This window comes from Amphibalanus amphitrite, unplaced genomic scaffold (genome assembly GCF_019059575.1).
Source record: "Amphibalanus amphitrite isolate SeventyFive unplaced genomic scaffold, NRLGWU_Aamphi_draft 000476F_arrow, whole genome shotgun sequence".
Classification (NCBI taxonomy): Eukaryota; Metazoa; Arthropoda; class Thecostraca; order Balanomorpha; family Balanidae; genus Amphibalanus; species Amphibalanus amphitrite.
Genome location: NW_024881970.1, coordinates 276,075 through 301,543, shown reverse-complemented (window position 1 = coordinate 301,543; position 25,469 = coordinate 276,075). Strand labels below are relative to the sequence as shown.

The window sequence follows — 25,469 nt, the reverse complement described above, 5'->3', positions numbered from 1 at the left end:
ACGTACCGCGCTGAATACCTGTGTGGATTGTCGATGATGCTTATGCAAATACATGTTTCAACATTTCACTTGCCTTTTTTGTCTCTGCTCTGTCGTAGGATAACTAAAAGTGACGACATTTAGGGACCAATGGTCTCATGCAGGCCAAAAATTCACATAATGATTCATTACATTTACGATAGGCTATTGAATCACATCCGAGAGAAAGCAAAGCACTGAATAAAAAACGGCTATTTTCACACAATTGGAGAACTAGGCCGTTGCCCGCCGCCATCCTGCATTAACGCCTTTGATTGATCAGCCGGCGCCAACCAAGCGTTGACCTATACATCAACCCCCTATCGGCCTCTGCGCACCACTGAAAAGCTGCTCTGGCAACAATCAGTCTCATGTCGGCGAGCTATGCGGTCCGCCCGCTGCTAAAGGGTTAATGGAGATGGAAGGGCGCGACACACGATCAGCTGATCGATGCTGCGTCATTGATTGAGGTAAACACAGTAGCCCATTCTCCATGGAGATTAATGAATGCCCTCAAGATCTGCTACAAGGCATTGTGCTATGCTGAGCATGAAAAATACCTTGCCATAATAAGAGTCGAAGTGTTAACCGCTAAACTTTTACCGGGGTTACATGAGCAAGTAAATGCGTATCAGGAACGGATTTTCCTATTCGCTCACCATTGTAGTCCGTTTGTAATTCGTATTGACTCTGCTCATATAACCCCGAGCATTGACATGTCTCCACCTTCAGATAAATGTAAGCATTCAAACGGTACCCGAATGTGTTTGTTTGATGATGAAGGCTGGGCTTGGGCATCGGTACAAATATCAGTAAATAGACGTTTTTATAAAATGTAACTCAGTATGGGCAGCATGCCACCACTTTTCATTTAGTCTATCTTCCCGCCTCCCGGTTAGCTTTTGAACTTTTTATGTGCGAGTAGGTACCAGCCAAGCCGTTTATTCATCTCGATAATCGTGTCACTAAATTCAGAGGAGGCGCTCGTCTTGCTCTGCATAGTAATCCAGAATGTTAAGAAAGCCGCATCTACAGTAGGACTGTAGGACTGTACCTCTTGGACTACAACAGACCAACACCAGAGTTCAGTCATCAGTATCATACATCAGTTATAGACTGAACACAGAAGTGTTTGCCATTTATCCAGCAAGTGAACTGCATTGCGACAATAACTACTACCAATGAGAGCGGTTTTAGAGTCATGTTCCGTGTTTTAGGCATATGTTGTGTTTGCGTCCACCATTGCACATCTACAGGAACCCATGTAGGAACCCACACCCCAAAAACAGCTGATCCCCCAAAGCTCTGTTGGCATTCAGTAAACATTTTTCTGGCACGGACGTTGCGGTAAAGACGGGGACCAGCTCAGCATCGCCTTTTGTCACCTCGCTCGGGCTCGACTTTGGCGGTATGTCTTATCCGCGCGCTTCCCTGCATAAAGTGGCCACATACATATATCGCCACATGATGTATGGTCGGGTGCCGTCCGGCGGTACTGTGGGGCTGGCGATACTGCAGGCCTGGGCGCGGCTTCTCATAGCAGCTCTATGGAAACAGCACGATTTTAGAGGTGCGATGCTCGTCTCTATTTGACCTTGCTTTGGATGATAAGAAGGGTTTGACTGATATTAGCAGTGCGAATTTATGTGCTATACTGCTATACCCTGATTAACTTTGCTTGCAAGTTGCAAGGCGCAGCTAAGCATCTGTTGACATCTTACCTAACTGCTGACTGACGCTCTCTGAAGAAGCACCCCAAGCCTCAATGATTCATTCAAGCCAAAATGGAAGCCGGTCCGATATAATTCTCGCTTCACATGACACATTGGTCCGGAACCTCGCACAGTCAAGCAGTTCCACTGCGTGAAATTAAGCCATTTGAGGGTCCGCTGCTCCATTTCAAAGGCAGCCCCGACCATATCACTTCTGCACGGACCACTCTGTGAAGAGAAATGGCCCGACTATCCATAATTTACATCTCCTGCCTCAGTCGATGAATCAGCATTCATGTAAATTTTCCTCGATAGCATCTGTTTTTCTCAGTGAAATGGGTCCGAAAATGGTTGCGCATTCGGCATTCAGCTGTCCTGTCTATCCCAGAAGGAGGAGGCCTTGTCCGAATCTCCCGACGATAAGCGATTATGGAAGGATCGTAACGCATATCAGCCTCAGGTGATATTAGGGGGGCGATATGTTACCACACACCCTGTCGCGTTTTTTGCGTGTGAATAAAAAACCGCGGCGAGTAGCGCCGCGCCGCTTGGAGTAGCTTTCTGTACATCAATTGTGGACAATGTGTGAAATTTTTGACCCCAGGTCATGTCAGGTCAGGTCACCAGGTCAAGTTAACCGACCAAGCCTAAAAAAGTTTGCAATCATGTCCAGCCTGCAGTGTTTGTCAGAGAGGTTTTAAGCTTGATGAATTGCATGGGACGCCTGTAATTTGCATATCTCGGATTTTTTATATCCGTGACCCAAGGTCAGGCCAGTGCAGTGGCGTGACCTTACCATTAGGATAAGGCAATGGCGAAAATGAAAATGCCTCTAGATCCGTATGTACGCATAGGAATAGCCCAAATATTTCAGAATCGCAATTATTTGGACCACCCGTGATGACCAAGGTGTCCGATTTTTGCTGATAGCCTCTAGAAAGGTCATCCGAGGTCATTTGAGGCTACAAACAGATTTTTGCCAATAACTCGCGATTGGAAAGAGGTAGAACGCTGGGGATGGTCTCATTGTGTTTGTCTTGTTGAGATGCATCGACTGATATGCAACATGACCTTTTCCGGTCAGGTCACGACCTTGACCTGAGGTCAAATTTTTAAGTTGATCTTTCAAGGTCAATTTATAGTTCATTCGACGCGTCTCGGCGAGAGGAACACGATTTTAGCAATAGAAATATCGTGGCTTTTTTTAGTCGAAAGCTATTGTCGAAAAACAGTTTTCGTAAAAACAGCTATTTTTGGAGTTTTTGCCCTCTGGAGGCTAAACTGTTGACCTGAGGTCAATTTTGATAATGACGTTATCAAAAGAAGAGCTCAAAAGCTGTCGATTGCTTTTCCATGTGTTTTTCTAGCTATCATAGTTCCTGAGATAACGGCATGTTTTCTGAAAAATATTATGACAATTGGCAAATTTTGACCTTTGATGACCTCTGGTGACCCCAATATTGCTCTAAGATGAAAAATGACTGAATACTTTCAAACGTACGCATTGAGAGCTATCGACTGCTTTTTACTGCGTCTTTCTAGCCCTCTTAGTCTTTGAGTTAGAGGTGGGTGGTAACATATGCCCCCCCCCCCCACAAGGGCGAAGTTGGCCGAGACCGCCACTGGGGCGCGGGTTAAGCCCAAAGCCCACGTTCTGTGACCAGCCGACTAAAAATTACAACACAACCTGTATACCATGGAAAAGTATTCATTAGCCTATATTTATGTTCAAAAATTATATTTATCACTCAAAAAATAGTCGTTTTAGAGGAAGTTGAAATTTGTCCCAATTTATCTGCCCAACCCTGTATAGCAGCACCCGTCCGGTGTCGGTTCAACAGTCAAACGGTCACCTAGGACCATGGTGAGGCTCATCATCCGAACGAGGACGGGTCGGAGCACATGTGGGCAGAACGGCGACTCGTAAAATCTCAACGGGGCCTTCCTACGATCTTGTTAGAATGTATGCACCCGGGAGTGGACAGTGGAGAGAAGATGCACGACCTATAATAATCGTTTTCACGACGGCCATCTGGTACATATTTGGTGCAGATTAGCTGGTGCAGATTAGGTGCAGATTTGGTCAAATTAGGTTCAGTGTGTCTCTTAGCAGCTATCAGCTAGGGTTGCACTAATTGCTTATATGCCTGCTTTGTCATATTATCAGAGAGTATCATCGATTAAAACACTGAAATAAATCCAAAAGATAAAGATAGTGCTGTAAAAGAGATTAGGTGCAGATTTGGTCAAATCAGGTGCACTCGCCGGATAGCCCGTCGTGAAAACGGCTAATATGCCCGTCCACTGTGCACTGTCGTTCCGGGCTGCTTCTCGTCCACACTGATAATATGCAGAAGGCCACGGTGGACTTAAATTCGGTGTCCACTGTCGCTCTTGAGTGACGACCGCCGACCGCGATGACAAGCAGCGGCAGTTGAATGTGAAGGCGATAAGGACGTGAATTTGGGCGGATAGGTATTGGTACCAATGAGATCTTGGAGAATTTTCCTATAGCGCAAAACACATCCTTTTCATTTCAGCATGGGTAGGTAATTTGATATGAGGATAGTGTTTTTGCTGTAATACCTATGCAATGCATTGTGGAAGCAAAAACTCACGGACAAACTTTTGAACGGTTTACTGAACGCGGCTTGAGCCAATATTTCGGCGTTTCGTATCGTTTGGATACAGATTAATGACCGTTGATCAGGCTATTTGATTCGAGAAAAAAAAAGCGATATTTGCGTTTAACTCACTCTGTCTCGTAATGCAGGGTAAAGAGGATTTGTTACCGGTTGTCCCGATATGTCCTGTCCCTGCTGTCCCGTCCATTTTTATGCTAAACGAGGACACCCAAGCTAGAAACGAAAATGTCAAATGTACTTGTAATTTAGTTTTAACTCATAACCAGTATGTAAGGCTCCTTGTAATTTGCCATCAGCGTCGTATTATATAGGTATATATTGTGTCAGTTACAACTTACATATTCACCTTAGCATCTAGGGATCGTCCTTTTGTCATCAAATTTTATTGTCTTGGTCCTAGGAGTCCTTAAGGCGGAATCTCGTCTCCTCGTCCAAAGAGTGAAGGGGAGACTGGTTTGGATGGGAGAGTCAGAGAGTACGTGCGCTCTGACCGGTCGCTCTCCGCGGCTTGTACGGGCCGCAGAGGCAGCCGTCCGTCGCCGCCGACAGCTGCGACGCAGATGGTTTAATCAAGCTGACAGACTGTCTCCACAAGAACAAAGCAAACATACTTCCTGTCATGTCTAGCTTTTAATAGAAGACAGAATATTCTAGAATCCCGAGATCTTGGACGATCAAAGCTTAGAAATGCTGAGGTGTTCTAGCTGCTATGGATATCGAAGGTGCTTATACGTTCTTATAGGTACGTATAGTTCTTATACGGGTTTGCACTAGTCTGTTTATATTTGCGAGTGCGCTCCCTTCTTTTTCTCAAAGTCTTTGGGTATCCGAGCGAACGAAATGGTCACGGGAATGAATTAATTTCATATGTGTATTTATTTCGGCGGCGGAAACGCGAATCATGCTTTTTGGATTATCCGAGAGTCATCTCTGTCCCTGCATGCAAACCACCATGACTTGTTATAACGGTACAGACCGGCGGCCCTGAGCCCCGGGCCCCGGGGCACGTCTTTCGCCCCATCCACCGGCCCCTCACCTCAGCCCATCTGCCGCCACTGTCTCCCGGCAGTCCCTTCCCAACGGTCGCTCGTCCCAACAAATCGGAGTCTGATACCTCCCTCATTTATACGACTTGCGGCTTGCTGCAGAGAGCCAACTAAACCCACGGCCACCGAAGCAAAGCACCGGAACCAGGCTGAATACGTGAGATGGTTGATGCTCCGCTTCCTGGATGCCGATTCTCGGACCTCGGTGAGTTTTGTGAGTAGTTTCTGTCAGCCGGCCCTCGGTTTCAGAAATGGATAAAACCATAGGCGTCGCCAGAGATTTTCGGTTGGGGGGGGCAAAATCAACTTTTGTGTTAAATCTTGCCTTTTTCCAGTCGTTACTCATTCATTTTACGTATCATTCGACGCGTAATGGTGCGAGGAATACGATGGTGACAAGGTTTTCCTTCTTATGACATGATCATTTTTTTTAACAGAAAATTCAAAATTTTGAAATTTTTGGACAAAAACACGACCGGTAGAATCACAATGGCTGCGATTGCCGACGCACTCTAGAGAGCCCCCGTTCAGACGCTCGTCGCTCATGATCATCACCCAGAAAAAAAGGTTAAAAACGCTCAGTAACGAATCACCTTACTGAAACCTTCATTCACGCATGCATGCAGTCGCAGAGGTTCTACGTGAAATGCATAGGGCTCATCCCAGCCGCCGATGGCTAAGTTGGGCTTTCGGCGGAGATTGAATGTCGGAAGTGTGCATCGGAAGTACCTAATTCATCTTTGCTTCAGTGAGAGGAGGCATTTTGTTCACACGGGAGTGTGAACAAAAAGTTTCTCGTTTTTCGTATGTAGGGAAGCGCTGCAACTGCGAAGAAAAGATAACGGAACCAAAATTTTGCACGGCATAGCGGCAAGGGATCCCTTAGCGACAGCCTTGGGATTCCAGGCCATTTTAGGCCACTCAGGGTCAGTGTGGGCTCTCAGAAGCCTTTAGGATCCTGAAGATCGGCGTTGGTCACCCCAAATAGTTACGCGTACGTGGTGCTTTAGGGCTTTCCGAGCCCAAGGTGGGGCCCTCAGAAGCCAGTGTGGGCGGCGGGAGCTAAGAGACCAGGCCCAGGGTGAGCCGGGAGCCCTCAGATAGCAGTGTGAACCCTGGAGGTCTGTGGCGAATCCCTAAGGACCCTACATAGGGACATCAGAAACATGTGCTGGGACCCTCAGAGGCACACTTGAGTTGTGCAAAATCTGTCGCCTCAAAAGCTCGGCTGACCTATCAGAGGCCTAAGGTTCTCAGAAATTTTCGAAAGTACCTATTCTCAAAGATCCGTGTGGCCCTTCAGAGGTCTACGCATGTGTAAGATCCTCAAAGATCCCTGTATGGACCCTCAGAGAATATGGACACCAGTGGGACTCTCAGAGGCCGGTTTGGGCCCTCTGAAGGCTTCTTAGAGCTCAGTGGAGCTCCTTCGGAGCCTGTGTGAAAAGCAAGCTCATGAGCCCTGTGGCACTTGAACGGTACTTGAGTCTGTCGCAGACATTTGACGAGAGTTGAGAAGGCCCGAAGATTTAGTGTCACACTTTGAACGGAAATTTTGTGTCAGCACTTCAAAACTTTTATGAAAATCGGCTATAAAATGTAATAAAGAACCAACTAGGAACATGGAATGAATCACAGTATTGACATTTCCGAGTCTGGAATCAGCGTCGTGAAGATTTTGGCGACTGTGACTCCGACTCTGGCCTGAACTGCACCCTTCAACCGAGTCTGACCTCACAGGCATTCTCAGAAAGGTACCCCCATTTTTTCCCGACTCCAAAATCTCATCGGATCTGTATCGATCTCAGGGGGTGCCCGGTCCGAGGTTGGGGGGGCAAGCTGCCCCGCTTGCCCCCCCCGTAGCGACGCTAATGGATAAAACACCTACTGAATGCATACATGCTGTTTAAGTGCGTATTTCACGGTTTTGCCCGAGTACCGGCCTGCATCGGACTGTCCAACTTTTTGCCCGAGTACCTACCTACCGGCCTGCACCGGAAAGTCCAACTTTGTGTTATGCTTTGTTTGGTTAGGCCGTTTCGGTCCATTTAAACCATTGCGGTGCCTGGAGGATGATAGGAATTAGGGGGAGGCATTGGTCTGAGCAGGCAGAGGTACCCTAGTCACCGGGGCTGAGACCGTGTCCAGCCCCCCCCCCCCCCATACACTCTGCACCCGTCTACGGGTGTGCTTCTTTCGCAGCTGCGGTGCACGCTCCAATGGGTGAGCCGAACGCATGGGAAAAGGGAAAAAGCTGCCTGCTCAGCCCGGAGGCCGGACGGGAAGAGGGGTTGCGGCGTGGAGAAGGATTTGAAGATCTTGAGGATGGAATGGAAACGACGGAACGGGTGCGGGGTGACTGTCCAACTTCGGTTAGCGTTAGGCATATTTCACAGAGAGGAAAGGAAGAGAGAGAAAAGGGTCACGGGCACGGCCTCACGGCTCCGGGCTCACGTTTCGTCGGAACGGGAAACAAGTCGGTGACTCGGTAACAGCATAATTTTGAGGAGCGGTAGGCACACGACTGGCGGTGCCCGTAGGCATTCCCCAATAATCTGATCATCGTGGATTGCCCAATCGGCAATCACCAATGCCCATGAATGAATGATGAATGCATAATTATCAATTCGCATTTAGGTATACAAACCTCCCTTCCGCTAATAGGTAAAGCAGGTAAAATTTGGTAGCATAGATAAAACAAATTGGCTCTACAGCGTCATATATGTCAGATATTCTATTTCCAGTATTTCCTAGAAAGAAAGATGAATTGCGTCATAGAAAAATGCTTTATTGTTACGATTTGCTTTATTTAAGCCTAAGAGAAAAAGGAAATTGCTTTGGGCTTAAAAAAATGGACTTCTGAAAACTATTAAATTGTTTAAGTTGGGCCTCAAAGCCGTTGAGGCCATGTTTTGTTAATTTTGATGGCACCGCATTTACCTTTCGACATTGACATACATTCGACGAATTAAAATCAACCAAACTATGACGTCATAGAACCAATTGATGAAACCGTTTGGACTTTGAGCGCATGAGTGCGATTTGCAACCCTCATACCTTGAGTCCTTGACCACATGCAATATCGTGCGGCGGCGAACAGACCTAGGACATTTTGTAAGTTTTTTTTAAATAAAATACGTTATTGGAGTATCTGCAAGCTGTATAGCATGTGTACCTACATTTGTACATTTATTCTATAAAAGTCATGCATTTACGACTGTTTGTTTCTACCCTGTTGGCCTGTTGTCTAATCTTAAATCTGTCTAATTGTTGATAAATGATGAATGATATTGATGTATCAGCTCCTATAAATTTGCATTAACGTGATAAGGTTTTGAATCTTGACTGATTTTGTATCAAGTTACAATTATCTTTCAATCAAAGTTATTAAGATCAGGTCTGTTCATAACGACATATCGTTAACTCTTGCTAGATGTCTAATTCGGCAAATGTGTAGACAAAGTATCTACTTACCTACGGTGAAGATAAAAAATGATCTAACTTGACCTAACCTTACCTACCAAAATAAAATCTTAAACCTGCAACATGCTAACCTTCAACCTACCAACCTAAAACCTACAGCCAGCATAGACCCGGGAACAGGGGGGGCAGCGGGGGCGCTTGCCCCCCCAACTTGGGAGCCGAGGGGGCGGCGCCCCCTCAACATTGAGGTAGCGAGAAAAGATCTTTCCTCCCTTTTCCGGACTTCTTTCCTTCTTGTTTCCTTTATACATCTAACCATCAACACACGGCATTTTCCTTGCCATCTGAATGGTTTCTGCTGATACAGTATCGATTTGACAACATCTGCTATTGACTTGTCATCCCGCTTTCATTTGGGCCTGACCTTGGCCATAAGTTTGGCAGGCCAGATTTTATACTGCACCAGCTTGAGTCAACTTTGAGAAATGCATAACATACAACGGTGGTAAAATCGTTGCTATAGGTATAACACAGTTTACCCGCTCCGGGTGTGATGGAGGGGTGTGGGGCAATCGGAGTGCCGTTGACGTGGCGCCCTCGGAGGGCCGGTATGGGATTAAAGCTCAGCGAGACGAAGGGCTTGTGTGGTGCCTTCGGTTATCGGTAGCACCCTCAGATTCACCGCGGCGTAGGGCCCTCAGAGCCGCCGGTAAGGGGCCTTTAGAGGCACCGGTGGGGGGCCGCCATGCAGGTGCCGGTGTGGGCGCTCAGAGGTGCTAGTGTGATTCTCTCAGAGGTGCCGATGAGGGTCCTTACAGGCATTGCTGTGGGCCCTCATAGACGCTGGTGTGGAGCCGTTACAGACGGGTGTGGGGCCTTTAGAGTTGCTGACGCGAACTCTCTACAAGCCGGCAGGGGGTCTCATTGACCGGCAAGGGGTCCTTAGGCCGGCAGAAGAAGTCCTGTGGGGTCCTTAGAGACCAGCATGGTACTGTCAGACGCCGGTGGGGCCCTCAGTGTCACCGGTGTGGGGCCCTCAAAAGTCACCAGTGGGTGGCCTTTAGATGCGCAGGTGTTGATTTGGTCCTCAGAGCCGCCGATATAGGGCTTTAATAGGCACTGGTGTATAGGCACTCAGAGTTGGAGGTGTGAAACCCTCAGAGACACCGGTGTGGGCCCTCATAGGCGCCGACGAGGGCCCCACAGGTGCCGTTATGGGGCCCTCAGAAAAATAAGTGTGGGATCATCACAGGCGGGAAATGCCCCTAGAACTGGCCCCTCATAGGCCGGTAAGACCTCTCAGAGGCCAGTAACGGGCCTTTGGAGACCACCGAGGGGCCCTTAAAAGCCGCAAGAGGCCCTGAAAAGCCGGCGTGGGGCCCTTATGGAGATCTTAGTGTGGCTATTTAGGGCCCATGAGGTGCTCTAACGAGCCCCATGGGACCCTTCTGAGTAGAAATATGGCCATCGTTAACCCTCAGCGGTCAAATGGCGCCGCAGGGCGCCTCGGACCCGAGGGTCCCTTTTATCCCGATGGGGGGGGGGGGGGGGGGTACGTGTCCCCTTAGAACCCTAGCTACGCCACTGTTTCATATGCATCATGTCAGGCATTTTAGGCTCGCCCCCCCAACTTGAAAATCGTTCCCGGGCCCCTGACAGCCAGTATTAGTAAAGGAGGCGTCACACTTGTGTTTTGCAACCAAGAAGAGGGACTGTAGGCTAAGTTTAAGGTTGTAGGTAAGGTTAGGTTAGGTTTGGTTAGGTTTGGTTTGGTAAAGTTTGATAAGAAAGCATCTCTGGGTACAACGCCTCTCCTTGGTTGCTTGCAAAAAGAAGTGTGATGCCTGCTTTATGACTACCCCTACAACCTACCAAGTACCAACCCACAACCTAGGTAGGTACCTACTACCTAGGTACCAACTTACCAACCATACTTCATCTCCACATATAATGGTGGACGTTCGGGGAGGTAAATAGAGGGCATGTATTTTGGGATCTCAACATAGTGGCACTTTTTGATATTATTTCAAATTCTTGTAAGTGGTTGATTATTAGATTCTGTGAGCTATATATTTTTAACTTGTGTTGTTAATCTTTTTGGTAATTCAGGAACGCTCACTGCCGCATGCCCTGCAGCCTGCTCTCCTGAATGGCCACCCATATACCAGTGTCTAATCTAGGGCAGTACCTAACTATTATCCTGGATTATCTATAGGCTTTGGAGGAGTTTGGATAAGCTTAGAAGAGGAATGAGGGGAACTGTTCTTGAACAGCCATAGAGAACATTTCTGTGAGGAAATCAGCTGTTTGCAGGAATGTAGGTGCAGTAGATGTTGGATGGTGCACCCTGCACCAGCATTGATTTTGGGATAAAAAAAAAATCATATGAATAACTTTTTTGATAAATTGGAAATGGTTTATTTATTGTTATGAAAAAATACCTTATCCTCAATCCATAGGTACCAGCATTTGTATGCTCCTCAATTCTCACCTCCTAAGCAATTTTTGTTTGTATAATGTGTGCCAAATTTGTCTACCAGAGCCTCACCCGGGGATGTCCGTGAAGTTAGCGTCAGCAACAGCAACGAATACAGCGTCGGATTCAGAATCGCTTCAAAAACTGCTATCAGGTCAATTGGAGGACGGGGAACACGAATATGACATTTATTTTGCCCTAGCTCCCTTCCTTCATCCCTTAATCGTCCCTTAAAGGACGGGGCGCGTCAAAAGTGCCCCAAGGCTTCGTCTGATCGCCAAAATAATGGTCGCAATCGATTCCTCGGGTCAATATCTAACCTCAGTCGAAGGTTCCAGACCTGTGGCTCCTATCCCTCATCCCTTAATCGTCCCTTAAAGGACGGGGCGCGTCAAAAGTGCCCCAAGGCTTCGTCTGATCGCCAAAATAATGGTCGCAATCGATTCCTCGGGTCAATATCTAACCTCAGTCGAAGGTTCCAGACCTGTGGCTCCTATCCCTCATCCCTTAATCGTCCCTTAAAGGACGGGGCGCGTCAAAAGTGCCCCAAGGCTTCGTCTGATCGCCAAAATAATGGTCGCAATCGATTCCTCGGATCAATATCTAACCTCAGTCGAAGGTTCCAGACCTGTGGCTCCTATCCCTCATCCCTTAATCGTCCCTTAAAGGACGGGGCGCGTCAAAAGTGCCCCAAGGCTTCGTCTGATCGCCAAAATAATGGTCGCAATCGATTCCTCGGGTCAATATCTAGCCTCAGTCGAAGGTTCCAGACCTGTGGCTCCTATCCCTCATCCCTTAATCGTCCCTTAAAGGACGGGGCGCGTCAAAAGTGCCCCAAGGCTTCGTCTGATTGCCAAAATAATGGTCGCAATCGATTCCTCGGGTCAATATCTAACCTCAGTCGAAGGTTCCAGACCTGTGGCTCCTATCCCTCATCCCTTAATCGTCCCTTAAAGGACGGGGCGCGTCAAAAGTGCCCCAAGGCTTCGTCTGATCGCCAAAATAATGGTCGCAATCGATTCCTCGGGTCAATATCTAACCTCAGTCGAAGGTTCCAGACCTGTGGCTCCTATCCCTCATCCCTTAATCGTCCCTTAAAGGACGGGGCGCGTCAAAAGTGCCCCAAGGCTTCGTCTGATCGCCAAAATAATGGTCGCAATCGATTCCTCGGGTCAATATCTAACCTCAGTCGAAGGTTACAGACCTGTGGCTCCTATCCCTCATCCCTTAATCGTCCCTTAAAGGACGGGGCGCGTCAAAAGTGCCCCAAGGCTTCGTCTGATCGCCAAAATAATGGTCGCAATCGATTCCTCGGGTCAATATCTAGCCTCAGTCGAAGGTTCCAGACCTGTGGCTCCTATCCCTCATCCCTTAATCGTCCCTTAAAGGACGGGGCGCGTCAAAAGTGCCCCAAGGCTTCGTCTGATCGCCAAAATAATGGTCGCAATCCATTCCTCGGGTCAATATCTAACCTCAGTCGAAGGTTCCAGACCTGTGGCTCCTATCCCTCATCCCTTAATCGTCCCTTAAAGGACGGGGCGCGTCAAAAGTGCCCCAAGGCTTCGTCTGATCGCCAAAATAATGGTCGCAATCGATTCCTCGGGTCAATATCTAACCTCAGTCGAAGGTTCCAGACCTGTGGCTCCTATCCCTCATCCCTTAATCGTCCCTTAAAGGACGGGGCGCGTCAAAAGTGCCCCAAGGCTTCGTCTGATCGCCAAAATAATGGTCGCAATCGATTCCTCGGGTCAATATCTAACCTCAGTCGAAGGTTCTAGACCTGTGGCTCCTATCCCTCATCCCTTAATCGTCCCTTAAAGGGCGGGGCGCGTCAAAAGTGCCCCAAGGCTTCGTCTGATTGCCAAAATAATGGTCGCAATCGATTCCTCGGGTCAATATCTAACCTCAGTCGAAGGTTCCAGACCTGTGGCTCCTATCCCTCATCCCTTAATCGTCCCTTAAAGGACGGGGCGCGTCAAAAGTGCCCCAAGGCTTCGTCTGATCGCCAAAATAATGGTCGCAATCGATTCCTCGGGTCAATATCTAACCTCAGTCGAAGGTTCCAGACCTGTGGCTCCTATCCCTCATCCCTTAATCGTCCCTTAAAGGACGGGGCGCGTCAAAAGTGCCCCAAGGCTTCGTCTGATCTCCAAAATAATGGTCGCAATCGATTCCTCGGGTCAATATCTAACCTCAGTCGAAGGTTTCAGACCTGTGGCTCCTATCCCTCATCCCTTAATCGTCCCTTAAAGGACGGGGCGCGTCAAAAGTGCCCCAAGGCTTCGTCTGATCGCCAAAATAATGGTCGCAATCGATTCCTCGGGTCAATATCTAACCTCAGTCGAAGGTTCCAGACCTGTGGCACCTATCCCTCATCCCTTAATCGTCCCTTAAAGGACGGGGCGCGTCAAAAGTGCCCCAAGGCTTCGTCTGATCGCCAAAATAATGGTCGCAATCGATTCCTCGGGTCAATATCTAACCTCAGTCGAAGGTTGCAGACCTGTGGCTCCTATCCCTCATCCCTTAATCGTCCCTTAAAGGACGGGGCGCGTCAAAAGTGCCCCAAGGCTTCGTCTGATCGCCAAAATAATGGTCGCAATCGATTCCTCGGGTCAATATCTAACCTCAGTCGAAGGTTCCAGACCTGTGGCTCCTATCCCTCATCCCTTAATCGTCCCTTAAAGGACGGGGCGCGTCAAAAGTGCCCCAAGGCTTCGTCTGATCGCCAAAATAATGGTCGCAATCGATTCCTCGGGTCAATATCTAACCTCAGTCGAAGGTTCCAGACCTGTGGCTCCTATCCCTCATCCCTTAATCGTCCCTTAAAGGACGGGGCGCGTCAAAAGTGCCCCAAGGCTTCGTCTGATCGCCAAAATAATGGTCGCAATCAATTCCTCGGGTCAATATCTAACCTCAGTCGAAGGTTCCAGACCTGTGGCTCCTATCCCTCATCCCCTAATCGTCCCTTAAAGGACGGGGCGCGTCAAAAGTGCCCCAAGGCTTCGTCTGATCGCCAAAATAATGGTCGCAATCGATTCCTCGGGTCAATATCTAACCTCAGTCGAAGGTTCCAGACCTGTGGCTCCTATCCCTCATCCCTTAATCGTCCCTTAAAGGACGGGGCGCGTCAAAAGTGCCCCAAGGCTTCGTCTGATCGCCAAAATAATGGTCGCAATCGATTCCTCGGGTCAATATCTAACCTCAGTCGAAGGTTCCAGACCTGTGGCTCCTATCCCTCATCCCTTAATCGTCCCTTAAAGGACGGGGCGCGTCAAAAGTGCCCCAAGGCTTCGTCTGATCGCCAAAATAATGGTCGCAATCGATTCCTCGGGTCAATATCTAACCTCAGTCGAAGGTTCCAGACCTGTGGCTCCTATCCCTCATCCCTTAATCGTCCCTTAAAGGACGGGGCGCGTCAAAAGTGCCCCAAGGCTTCGTCTGATCGCCAAAATAATGGTCGCAATCAATTCCTCGGGTCAATATCTAACCTCAGTCGAAGGTTCCAGACCTGTGGCTCCTATCCCTCATCCCCTAATCGTCCCTTAAAGGACGGGGCGCGTCAAAAGTGCCCCAAGGCTTCGTCTGATCGCCAAAATAATGGTCGCAATCGATTCCTCGGGTCAATATCTAACCTCAGTCGAAGGTTCCAGACCTGTGGCTCCTATCCCTCATCCCTTAATCGTCCCTTAAAGGACGGGGCGCGTCAAAAGTGCCCCAAGGCTTCGTCTGATCGCCAAAATAATGGTCGCAATCGATTCCTCGGGTCAATATTTAACCTCAGTCGAAGGTTCTAGACCTGTGGCTCCTATCCCTCATCCCTTAATCGTCCCTTAAAGGACGGGGCGCGTCAAAAGTGCCCCAAGGCTTCGTCTGATTGCCAAAATAATGGTCGCAATCGATTCCTCGGGTCAATATCTAACCTCAGTCGAAGGTTCCAGACCTGTGGCTCCTATCCCTCATCCCTTAATCGTCCCTTAAAGGACGGGGCGCGTCAAAAGTGCCCCAAGGCTTCGTCTGATCGCCAAAATAATGGTCGCACTCGATTCCTCGGGTCAATATCTAACCTCAGTCGAAGGTTCCAGACCTGTGGCTCCTATCCCTCATCCCTTAATCGTCCCTTAAAGGACGGGGCGCGTCAAAAGTGCCCCAAGGCTTCGTCTGATCGCCAAAATAATGGTCGCAATCGATTCCTCGGGTCAATATCTAACCTCAGTCGAAGGTTCCAGACCTGTGGCTCCTATCCCTCATCCCTTAATCGTCCCTTAAAGGACGGGGCGCGTCAAAAGTGCCCCAAGGCTTCGTCTGATCGCCAAAATAATGGTCGCAATCGATTCCTCGGGTCAATATCTAACCTCAGTCGAAGGTTCCAGACCTGTGGCTCCTATCCCTCATCCCTTAATCGTCCCTTAAAGGACGGGGCGCGTCAAAAGTGCCCCAAGGCTTCGTCTGATCGCCAAAATAATGGTCGCAATCGATTCCTCGGGTCAATATCTAACCTCAGTCGAAGGTTCTAGACCTGTGGCTCCTATCCCTCATCCCTTAATCGTCCCTTAAAGGGCGGGGCGCGTCAAAAGTGCCCCAAGGCTTCGTCTGATTGCCAAAATAATGGTCGCAATCGATTCCTCGGGTCAATATCTAACCTCAGTCGAAGGTTCCAGACCTGTGGCTCCTATCCCTCATCCCTTAATCGTCCCTTAAAGGACGGGGCGCGTCAAAAGTGCCCCAAGGCTTCGTCTGATCGCCAAAATAATGGTCGCAATCGATTCCTCGGGTCAATATCTAACCTCAGTCGAAGGTTCCAGACCTGTGGCTCCTATCCCTCATCCCTTAATCGTCCCTTAAAGGACGGGGCGCGTCAAAAGTGCCCCAAGGCTTCGTCTGATCTCCAAAATAATGGTCGCAATCGATTCCTCGGGTCAATATCTAACCTCAGTCGAAGGTTTCAGACCTGTGGCTCCTATCCCTCATCCCTTAATCGTCCCTTAAAGGACGGGGCGCGTCAAAAGTGCCCCAAGGCTTCGTCTGATCGCCAAAATAATGGTCGCAATCGATTCCTCGGGTCAATATCTAACCTCAGTCGAAGGTTCCAGACCTGTGGCACCTATCCCTCATCCCTTAATCGTCCCTTAAAGGACGGGGCGCGTCAAAAGTGCCCCAAGGCTTCGTCTGATCGCCAAAATAATGGTCGCAATCGATTCCTCGGGTCAATATCTAACCTCAGTCGAAGGTTGCAGACCTGTGGCTCCTATCCCTCATCCCTTAATCGTCCCTTAAAGGACGGGGCGCGTCAAAAGTGCCCCAAGGCTTCGTCTTATCGCCAAAATAATGGTCGCAATCGATTCCTCGGGTCAATATCTAGCCTCAGTCGAAGGTTCCAGACCTGTGGCTCCTATCCCTCATCCCTTAATCGTCCCTTAAAGGACGGGGCGCGTCAAAAGTGCCCCAAGGCTTCGTCTGATCGCCAAAATAATGGTCGCAATCGATTCCTCGGGTCAATATCTAACCTCAGTCGAATGTTGCGGACCTGTGGCTCCTATCCCTCATCCCTTAATCGTCCCTTAAAGGAAGGGGCGCGTCAAAAGTGCCCCAAGGCTTCGTCTGATCGCCAAAATAATGGTCGCAATCGATTCCTCGGGTCAATATCTAACCTCAGTCGAAGGTTCCAGACCTGTGGCTCCTATCCCTCATCCCTTAATCGTCCCTTAAAGGAAGGGGCGCGTCAAAAGTGCCCCAAGGCTTCGTCTGATCGCCAAAATAATGGTCGCAATCGATTCCTCGGGTCAATATCTAACCTCAGTCGAATGTTCCAGACCTGTGGCTCCTATCCCTCATCCCTTAATCGTCCCTTAAATGACGGGGCGCGTCAAAAGTGCCCCAAGGCTTCGTCTGATCGCCAAAATAATGGTCGCAATCGATTCCTCGGGTCAATATCTAACCTCAGTCGAAGGTTCCAGACCTGTGGCTCCTATCCCTCATCCCTTAATCGTCCCTTAAAGGACGGGGCGCGACCATTATTTTGACCGAGGTCATTATTTTTGACCCGAGGAATCGATTGCGACCCTTATTTTGGCGATCAGACGAAGCCTTGGGGCACTTTTGACGCGCCCCGTCCTTTAAGGGACGATTAAGGGATGAGGGATAGGAGCCACAGGTCTGGAACCTTCGACTGAGGTTAGATATTGACCCGAGGAATCGATTGCGACCATTATTTTGGCGATCAGACGAAGCCTTGGGGCACTTTTGACGCGCCCCGTCCTTTAAGGGACGATTAAGGGATGAGGGATAGGAGCCACAGGTCTGGAACCTTCAACTGAGGTTAGATATTGACCCGAGGAATCGATTGCGACCAATATTTTGGCGATCAGACGAAGCCTTGGGGCACTTTTGACGCGCCCCGTCCTTTAAGGGACGATTAAGGGATGAGAGTAAGGAGCCACAGGTCTGGAACCTTCGACTGAGGTTAGATATTGACCCGAGGAATCGATTGCGACCATTATTTTTGCGATCAGACGAAGCCTTGGGGCACTTTTGACGCGCCCCGTCCTTTAAGGGACGATTAAGGGATGAGAGTAAGGAGCCACAGGTCTGGAACCTTCGACTGAGGTTAGATATTGACCCGAGGAATCGATTGCGACCATTATTTTTGCGATCAGACGAAGCCTTGGGGCACTTTTGACGCGCCCCGTCCTTTAAGGGACGATTAAGGGATGAGGGATAGGAGCCACAGGTCTGGAACCTTCGACTGAGGTTAGATATTGACCCGAGGAATCGATTGCGACCATTATTTTGGCGATCAGACGAAGCCTTGGGGCACTTTTGACGCGCCCCGTCCTTTAAGGGACGATTAAGGGATGAGGGATAGGAGCCACAGGTCTGGAACCTTCGACTGAGGTTAGATATTGACCCGAGGAATCGATTGCGACCATTATTTTGGCGATCAGACGAAGCCTTGGGGCACTTTTGACGCGCCCCGTCCTTTAAGGGACGATTAAGGGATGAGGGATAGGAGCCACAGGTCTGGAACCTTCGACTGAGGTTAGACATTGACCCGAGGAATCGATTGCGACCAGGGCTGCGGAGTCGGAGTCGGAGTCGGAGTCGGAGTCGGTCGGAGTCGACAGTTGAGACCGGAGTCGGAGTCGGAGTCGGAGTCGATTTTAGAAACCCGAGCCGGAGTCGGAGTCGGAGTCACCGAAAATCTGTCGACTCCGCAACCCTGCTAGGTCTGCGGAGTCGGAGTCGGGAGTTGGAGTCGGTCGGAGTCGACAATTCTGCCCGGAGTCGGAGTCGGAGTCGGAGCTGGTTTTTGAAAGCCGGAGTCGGAGTCGGAGTCGGAGTCGCCGAAAATCCATCGACTCCGCAGCCCTGATTGCGACCATTATTTTGGCGATCAGACGAAGCCTTGGGGCACTTTTGACGCGCCCCGTCCTTTAAGGGACGATTAAGGGATGAGGGATAGGAGCCACAGGTCTGGAACCTTCGACTGAGGTTAGATATTGACCCGAGGAATCGATTGCGACCATTATTTTGGCGATCAGACGAAGCCTTGGGGCACTTTTGACGCGCCCCGTCCTTTAAGGGACGATTAAGGGATGAGGGATAGGAGCCACAGGTCTGCAACCTTCGACTGAGGTTAGATATTGACCCGAGGAATCGATTGCGACCATTATTTTGGCGATCAGACGAAGCCTTGGGGCACTTTTGACGCGCCCCGTCCTTTAAGGGACGATTAAGGGATGAGGGATAGGTGCCACAGGTCTGGAACCTTCGACTGAGGTTAGATATTGACCCGAGGAATCGATTGCGACCATTATTTTGGCGATCAGACGAAGCCTTGGGGCACTTTTGACGCGCCCCGTCCTTTAAGGGACGATTAAGGGATGAGGGATAGGAGCCACAGGTCTGGAACCTTCGACTGAGGTTAGATATTGACCCGAGGAATCGATTGCGACCATTATTTTGGCGATCAGACGAAGCCTTGGGGCACTTTTGACGAGCCCCGTCCTTTAAGGGACGATTAAGGGATGAGGGATAGGAGCCACAGGTCTGGAACCTTCGACTGAGGTTAGATATTGACCCGAGGAATCGATTGCGACCATTATTTTGGCGATCAGACGAAGCCTTGGGGCACTTTTGACGCGCCCCGTCCTTTAAGGGACGATTAAGGGATGAGAGTAAGGAGCCACAGGTCTGGAACCTTCGACTGAGGTTAGATATTGACCCGAGGAATCGATTGCGACCATTATTTTGGCGATCAGACGAAGCCTTGGGGCACTTTTGACGCGCCCCGTCTTTTAAGGGACGATTAAGGGATGAGGGATAGGAGCCACAGGTCTGGAACCTTCGACTGAGGTTAGATATTGACCCGAGGAATCGATTGCGACCATTATTTTGGCGATCAGACGAAGCCTTGGGGCACATTTGACGCGCCCCGTCCTTTAAGGGACGATTAAGGGATGAGGGATAGGAGCCACAGGTCTGGAACCTTCGACTGAGGTTAGATATTGACCCGAGGAATCGATTGCGACCATTATTTTGGCGATCAGACGAAGCCTTGGGGCACTTTTGACGAGCCCCGTCCTTTAAGGGACGATTAAGGGATGAGAGTAAGGAGCCACAGGTCTGGAACCTTCGACTGAGGTTAGATATTGACCCGAGGAATCGATTGCGACCATTATTTTGGCGATCAGACGAAGCCTTGGGGCACTTTTGACGCGCCCCGTCCTTTAAGGGACGATTAAGGGATGAGGGATAGGAGCCACAGGTCTGGAACCTTCGACTGAGTTTAGATATTGACCCGAGGAATCGATTGCGACCATTATTTTGGCGATCAGACGAAGCCTTGGGGCACTTTTGACGCGCCCCGTCCTTTAAGGGACGATTAAGGGATGAGGGATAGGAGCCACAGGTCTGGAACCTTCGACTGAGGTTAGATATTGACCCGAGGAATCGATTGCGACCATTATTTTGGCGATCAGACGAAGCCTTGGGGCACTTTTGACGCGCCCCGTCCTTTAAGGGACGATTAAGGGATGAGGGATAGGAGCCACAGGTCTGGAACCTTCGACTGAGGTTAGATATTGACCCGAGGAATCGATTGCGACCATTATTTTGGCGATCAGACGAAGCCTTGGGGCACTTTTGACGCGCCCCGTTCTTTAAGGGACGATTAAGGTATGAGGGATAGGAGCCACAGGTCTGGAACCTTCGACTGAGGTTAGATATTGACCCGAGGAATCGATTGCGACCATTATTTTGGCGATCAGACGAAGCCTTGGGGCACTTTTGACGCGCCCCGTCCTTTAAGGGACGATCAAGGGATGAGGGATAGGAGCCACAGGTCTGGAACCTTCGACTGAGGTTAGATATTGACCCGAGGAATCGATTGCGACCATTATTTTGGCGATCAGACGAAGCTTTGGGGCACTTTTGACGCGCCCCGTCCTTAAAGGGACGATTAAGGGATGAGGGATAGGAGCCACAGGTCTGGAACCTTCGACGGAGGTTAGATATTGACCCGAGGAATCGAATGCGACCATTATTTTGGCGATCAGACGAAGCCTTGGGGCACTTTTGACGCGCCCCGTCCTTTAAGGGACGATTAAGGGATGAGGGATAGGAGCCACAGGTCTGGGACTCTGGAACCTTTGACTGAGGTTAGATATTGACCCGAGGAATCGATTGCGACCACTATTTTGGCGATCAGACGAAGCCTTGGGGCACTTTTGACGCGCCCCGTCCTTTAAGGGACGATTAAGGGATGAGGGATAGGAGCCACAGGTCTGGAACCTTCGACTGAGGTTAGATATTGACCCGAGGAATCGATTGCGGCCATTATTTTGGCGATCAGACGAAGCCTTGGGGCACTTTTGACGCGCCCCGTCCTTTAAGGGACGATTAAGGGATGAGAAATAGGAGCCACAGGTCTGGAACCTTCGACTGAGGTTAGATATTGACCCGAGGAATTGATTGCGACCCTTATTTTGGCGATCAGACGAAGCCTTGGGGCACTTTTGACGCGCCCCGTCCTTTAAGGGACGATTAAGGGATGAGGGATAGGAGCCACAGGTCTGGAACCTTCGACTGAGGTTAGATATTGACCCGAGGAATCGATTGCGACCCTTATTTTGGCGATCAGACGAAGCCTTGGGGCACTTTTGACGCGCCCCGTCCTTTAAGGGACGATTAAGGGATGAGGGATAGGAGCCACAGGTCTGGAACCTTCGACTGAGGTTAGATATTGACCCGAGGAATCGATTACGACCATTATTTTGGCGATCAGACGAAGCCTTGGGGCACTTTTGACACGCCCCGTCCTTTAAGGGACGATTAAGGGATGAGGGATAGGAGCCACAGGTCTGGAACCTTCGACTGAGGTTAGATATTGACCCGAGGAATCGATTGCGACCACTATTTTGGCGATCAGACGAAGCCTTGGGGCACTTTTGACGCGCCCCGTCCTTTAAGGGACGATTAAGGGATGAGGGATAGGAGCCACAGGTCTGGAACCTTCGACTGAGGTTAGATATTGACCCGAGGAATCGATTGCGGCCATTATTTTGGCGATCAGACGAAGCCTTGGGGCACTTTTGACGCGCCCCGTCCTTTAAGGGACGATTAAGGGATGAGGGATAGGAGCCACAGGTCTGGAACCTTCGACTGAGGTTAGATATTGACCCGAGGAATCGATTGCGACCCTTATTTTGGCGATCAGACGAAGCCTTGGGGCACTTTTGACGCGCCCCGTCCTTTAAGGGACGATTAAGGGATGAGGGATAGAAGCCACAGGTCTGGAACTTTCGACTGAGGTTAGATATTGACCCGAGGAATCGATTGCGACCCTTATTTAGGCGATCAGAGGAAGCCTTGGGGTACTTTTGACGCGCCCCGTCCCTTAAGGGACGATTAAGGGATGAAGGAAGGGAGCTAGGGCAAAATAAATGTCATATTCGTGTTCCCCGTCCCCCAATTGACCTAATGGCACTTTTTGAAGCGATTCTGAATCCGACGCTGTATTCGTTGCTGTTGCTGACGCTAACTTCACGGACATCACCCGGGGTCCTGTTTCACAGCACCACGCTAGGTACCTACAGTGTGGTACATGTATCACTGTATTTGGTTTTCACGGAAACAACAATCTTGGAGCTTTAACATTTAAAGTCCGAGTTTGTTGATGTTTCCAATGAAACCCAATACAATATGTGTAGTAGGTATGCTTTAGCATCATGCCATGAAAAATGGCCCAGAATTCCAGCTTTTGGGTTGGGATAAGGGAGGAGGAGAGCAGTGTTGGTGAGATGTGGAATCAGAGGGAGTGATGGGAACCATCTTTTGAAGTGGGAGGAGGTTAAAGGAACTAAGAAGTAGTTGGAGGAACCACTGGATCATACCCTATCTGTCACATCCCGCATGTTAACCCGCGCCCGGCTGGGGGTCCTGGATTTCCACGCCCTGCTGGGGGGGGGGGGGTGTTTGAACACCCCCCTTGTAACTCGGCTCCTGGGCCACGTAGCGATACGCGGAAGGCGGCGTTAGAAAGAGCGTCAAAAATAATGAGGAAATCACTTCGGTCAATTTTTTGGTCAGGTCAAAGGTCAGGTCACCAGAGGTCATTGAAGGCAAAATTTCGCCGATTTCCAGGTCGAATGTCGAAAATTTCCAACAAGCCAACGCATAACTCGGGAACCAATAGAGCTACAGCGCCGCGGAAAAGCGCATTCGATAGCCCTATTAACGCCCTTTCTGAGTAATTCTCTCAGATTTGACCTAACGTCAACGGTTTTGCCTGCAGGGGGCAAAAACTGCAAAAATAACCGATTTTTTCGAAAACAGTTTTTCTGCAATAACTTTTGACCCAAGCCTTGTACGAGCTTACTTTAACCGGCATCGTGTTCCTCTCGTCAAGACGCATCGAATGAACTATAACTTGACCTTGAAAGGTCAACTTGAAAATTTGACCTCAGGTCAAGGTCATGACCTGACCGGAAAGGGTCATATTGCATATCAGTCGATCCGTATCGTCGAGCTGAACACATCTAAGGCGTTTTCATCGCTCTAGCATGCCTCTATCAAAAGTTATTTGCGAAAAACTGTTAGATACAATTCGTGACCTAAGATGACCTCAGGGCATAAACAAGGGTCACGGACACCATTTTCATGTTCAGTGTGTCTAAAACACTTGTAATTCGGTGTTTGGGAGTGTTTATAATGTCTTTCATCCAAAAGAGGCGCATTTCAATTTTCTCCCATTGACTTATAATGGGGAGGTCGCAAAATTGACCTGACCTTAGGTCATCGATATCAAAATTCTGAGATATACATTTTGTACATGCTATTGCTCTTAGCAATCGCTGAATGTTTCAAAGCGATCGGTCACTCGGTGTAGCTATGACAGACATTGAAAGTTTTTATGAGGTGAGGTCACTTCAAGTGACCTGGTGACCTGACCTTGAATGACCTTGGTCTGAAATTTTCACAACATGTGTAGAATTGATGTATGATAAGGTGTACCAAAAACGGCGGCGCTCCGCGCCGCCGTTTTTGAGATATTCGCGAAAAACCACAAGGGGGGGGGGGTGTTCAAACACCCCCCCCCCCAGCAGGGCGCGGGTTAAGATAGGTATACGCAGTGTATATAAATAGGTATATGATTCTCCACCTGCTGCTCCTTGAGATACAGGTCTGGATGGTAGTTGTTTTATGTAACTAATCATACTGTAACTACTATAAATGTTTGGTATATGCATAGATAACATTGTTATCTATGGTATATATTAGGTATAGCTTAAATGGTAGAGATTTCAACTCCAGGTGGTGAGTGAAGCCTTAGAACCTGAGAGACTAGATCTGCTCTGATGCTTAATTTCTGTAAGAAACCATCCCACCTTTGATAAAATAGCTTAAAAGTGTTGTCTATGTAAAAGACCATTATTAATTATCATGTGCAATTTTTTGCTGAAATATTTCCATTCAATGAGGCAGGATTAAAAGAGTGCACATGAGTGTTGCTTCTGTGGCATGTGACATTTCACAAAAAGTACAGCAATGAGTATAGGCGGCGGAACGGGGAGGGCACGGGGGCACCGTGACCCCTTCGATTTTTGCATTCTAACATTAGCCCTATGGGCGTTGCATGGAAAGAATGGGACCAAAAGTCGGCAGTGCCCTCCCCCCCCCCTCCCCTACCGCTACTGGCAGTGAGTAGTGTAACTGTAGACTGTAGCCCATAGGTACTGTGAACATGTTGCGTTGATTTACATTGGGTGTCATCTGGTATTGAAACATGATCCAGACAGTGTATTGGTACGTATAGGTGTACTGTATCTACCTACATTGACCTGTGTAATGTAGGTTGTTTGCGGTCATTTCCGTCCTTTGACCATATTTGGCCAGGTCAAGGAATATGGAAAAATTATCTTCTCTCCGAAACAAGTGCTTTGCAGTGTGACCGCCGATTACACCAATCATTTGTTTTTGCTAGACTACATCGCTCATCGCACACAGTCCGGTGACCCCGTCCCCGTGCTCTGTCACGCAGGTGACCTCTGATCACGGCTGGCCATGGCTGACGAGGGAGACTTCGATGGCGACAACGCCGGCGACGACTTCGAGGATGCCGACGACGCCGGCGACGATCTGGACGAGCTGGCCGAGGGCGACGGAGAGAACGTGGCCATCCTGCCGTCGGGCGAGGGTGGCGTGGCTGCCTCGGGGGCCGATCGTCAGACCACGCCCTTCATGACCAAGTACGAGCGGGCGCGGGTGCTGGGCACGCGAGCCCTCCAGATCGCCATGTGCGCGCCCGTCATGGTGGAGCTGGAGGGAGAGACGGACCCGCTGCAGATCGCCATGAAGGAGCTCAAACAGCGCAAGATCCCCATCATCATCCGGAGGTACCTGCCCGACGGCAGCTACGAGGACTGGGGCATCGACGAGCTAATGATTGTCGATAACTAGACGTGCGGGCAGAGCGGCCGGCCGCCGCACCCGCACACCATTCTCATATATTTGTATTTTGTGCTAATACATTATCATCATGTCCAATGTACTTGGTTTCAGGGTATACAAGCTAGACCGGATAGTGGATGCGTAAACTGGACCATGCATGTATCCAATTATGTAAGCTTGGTAACGACTGACGTTTTCTGGG

At 49.4% G+C, this 25,469-nt stretch overlaps 1 protein-coding gene across 3 annotated transcripts; it reads left to right on the top strand.

Annotated features, from left to right (window-relative positions):
• The first annotated feature begins 8,158 nt into the window (after positions 1 to 8,158).
• On the top strand, positions 8,159 to 25,363 carry LOC122392249 (DNA-directed RNA polymerases I, II, and III subunit RPABC2-like). 3 transcript variants are annotated; one of them, XM_043386914.1, is made up of 2 exons: positions 8,159 to 8,535; positions 24,858 to 25,363. In XM_043386914.1, the coding sequence occupies exon 2, from the start codon at positions 24,881 to 24,883 to the stop codon at positions 25,274 to 25,276; it is 396 nt and encodes a 131-aa protein (XP_043242849.1). In that variant the 5' UTR covers positions 8,159 to 8,535; positions 24,858 to 24,880; the 3' UTR covers positions 25,277 to 25,363. The 3 variants fall into 3 exon arrangements, with proteins under 3 accessions (XP_043242849.1, XP_043242850.1, XP_043242851.1); XM_043386915.1 differs by lacking the exon at positions 8,159 to 8,535 and adding an exon at positions 8,560 to 8,592; XM_043386916.1 differs by lacking the exon at positions 8,159 to 8,535 and adding an exon at positions 10,795 to 10,813.
• Positions 25,364 to 25,469: the final 106 nt, after the last annotated feature.

Bases quoted from the DNA above. Each gene is read 5' to 3' on its own strand.
- LOC122392249 (XM_043386914.1), top strand. From the start codon at position 24,881: ATGGCTGACGAGGGAGACTTCGATGGCGACAACGCCGGCGACGACTTC.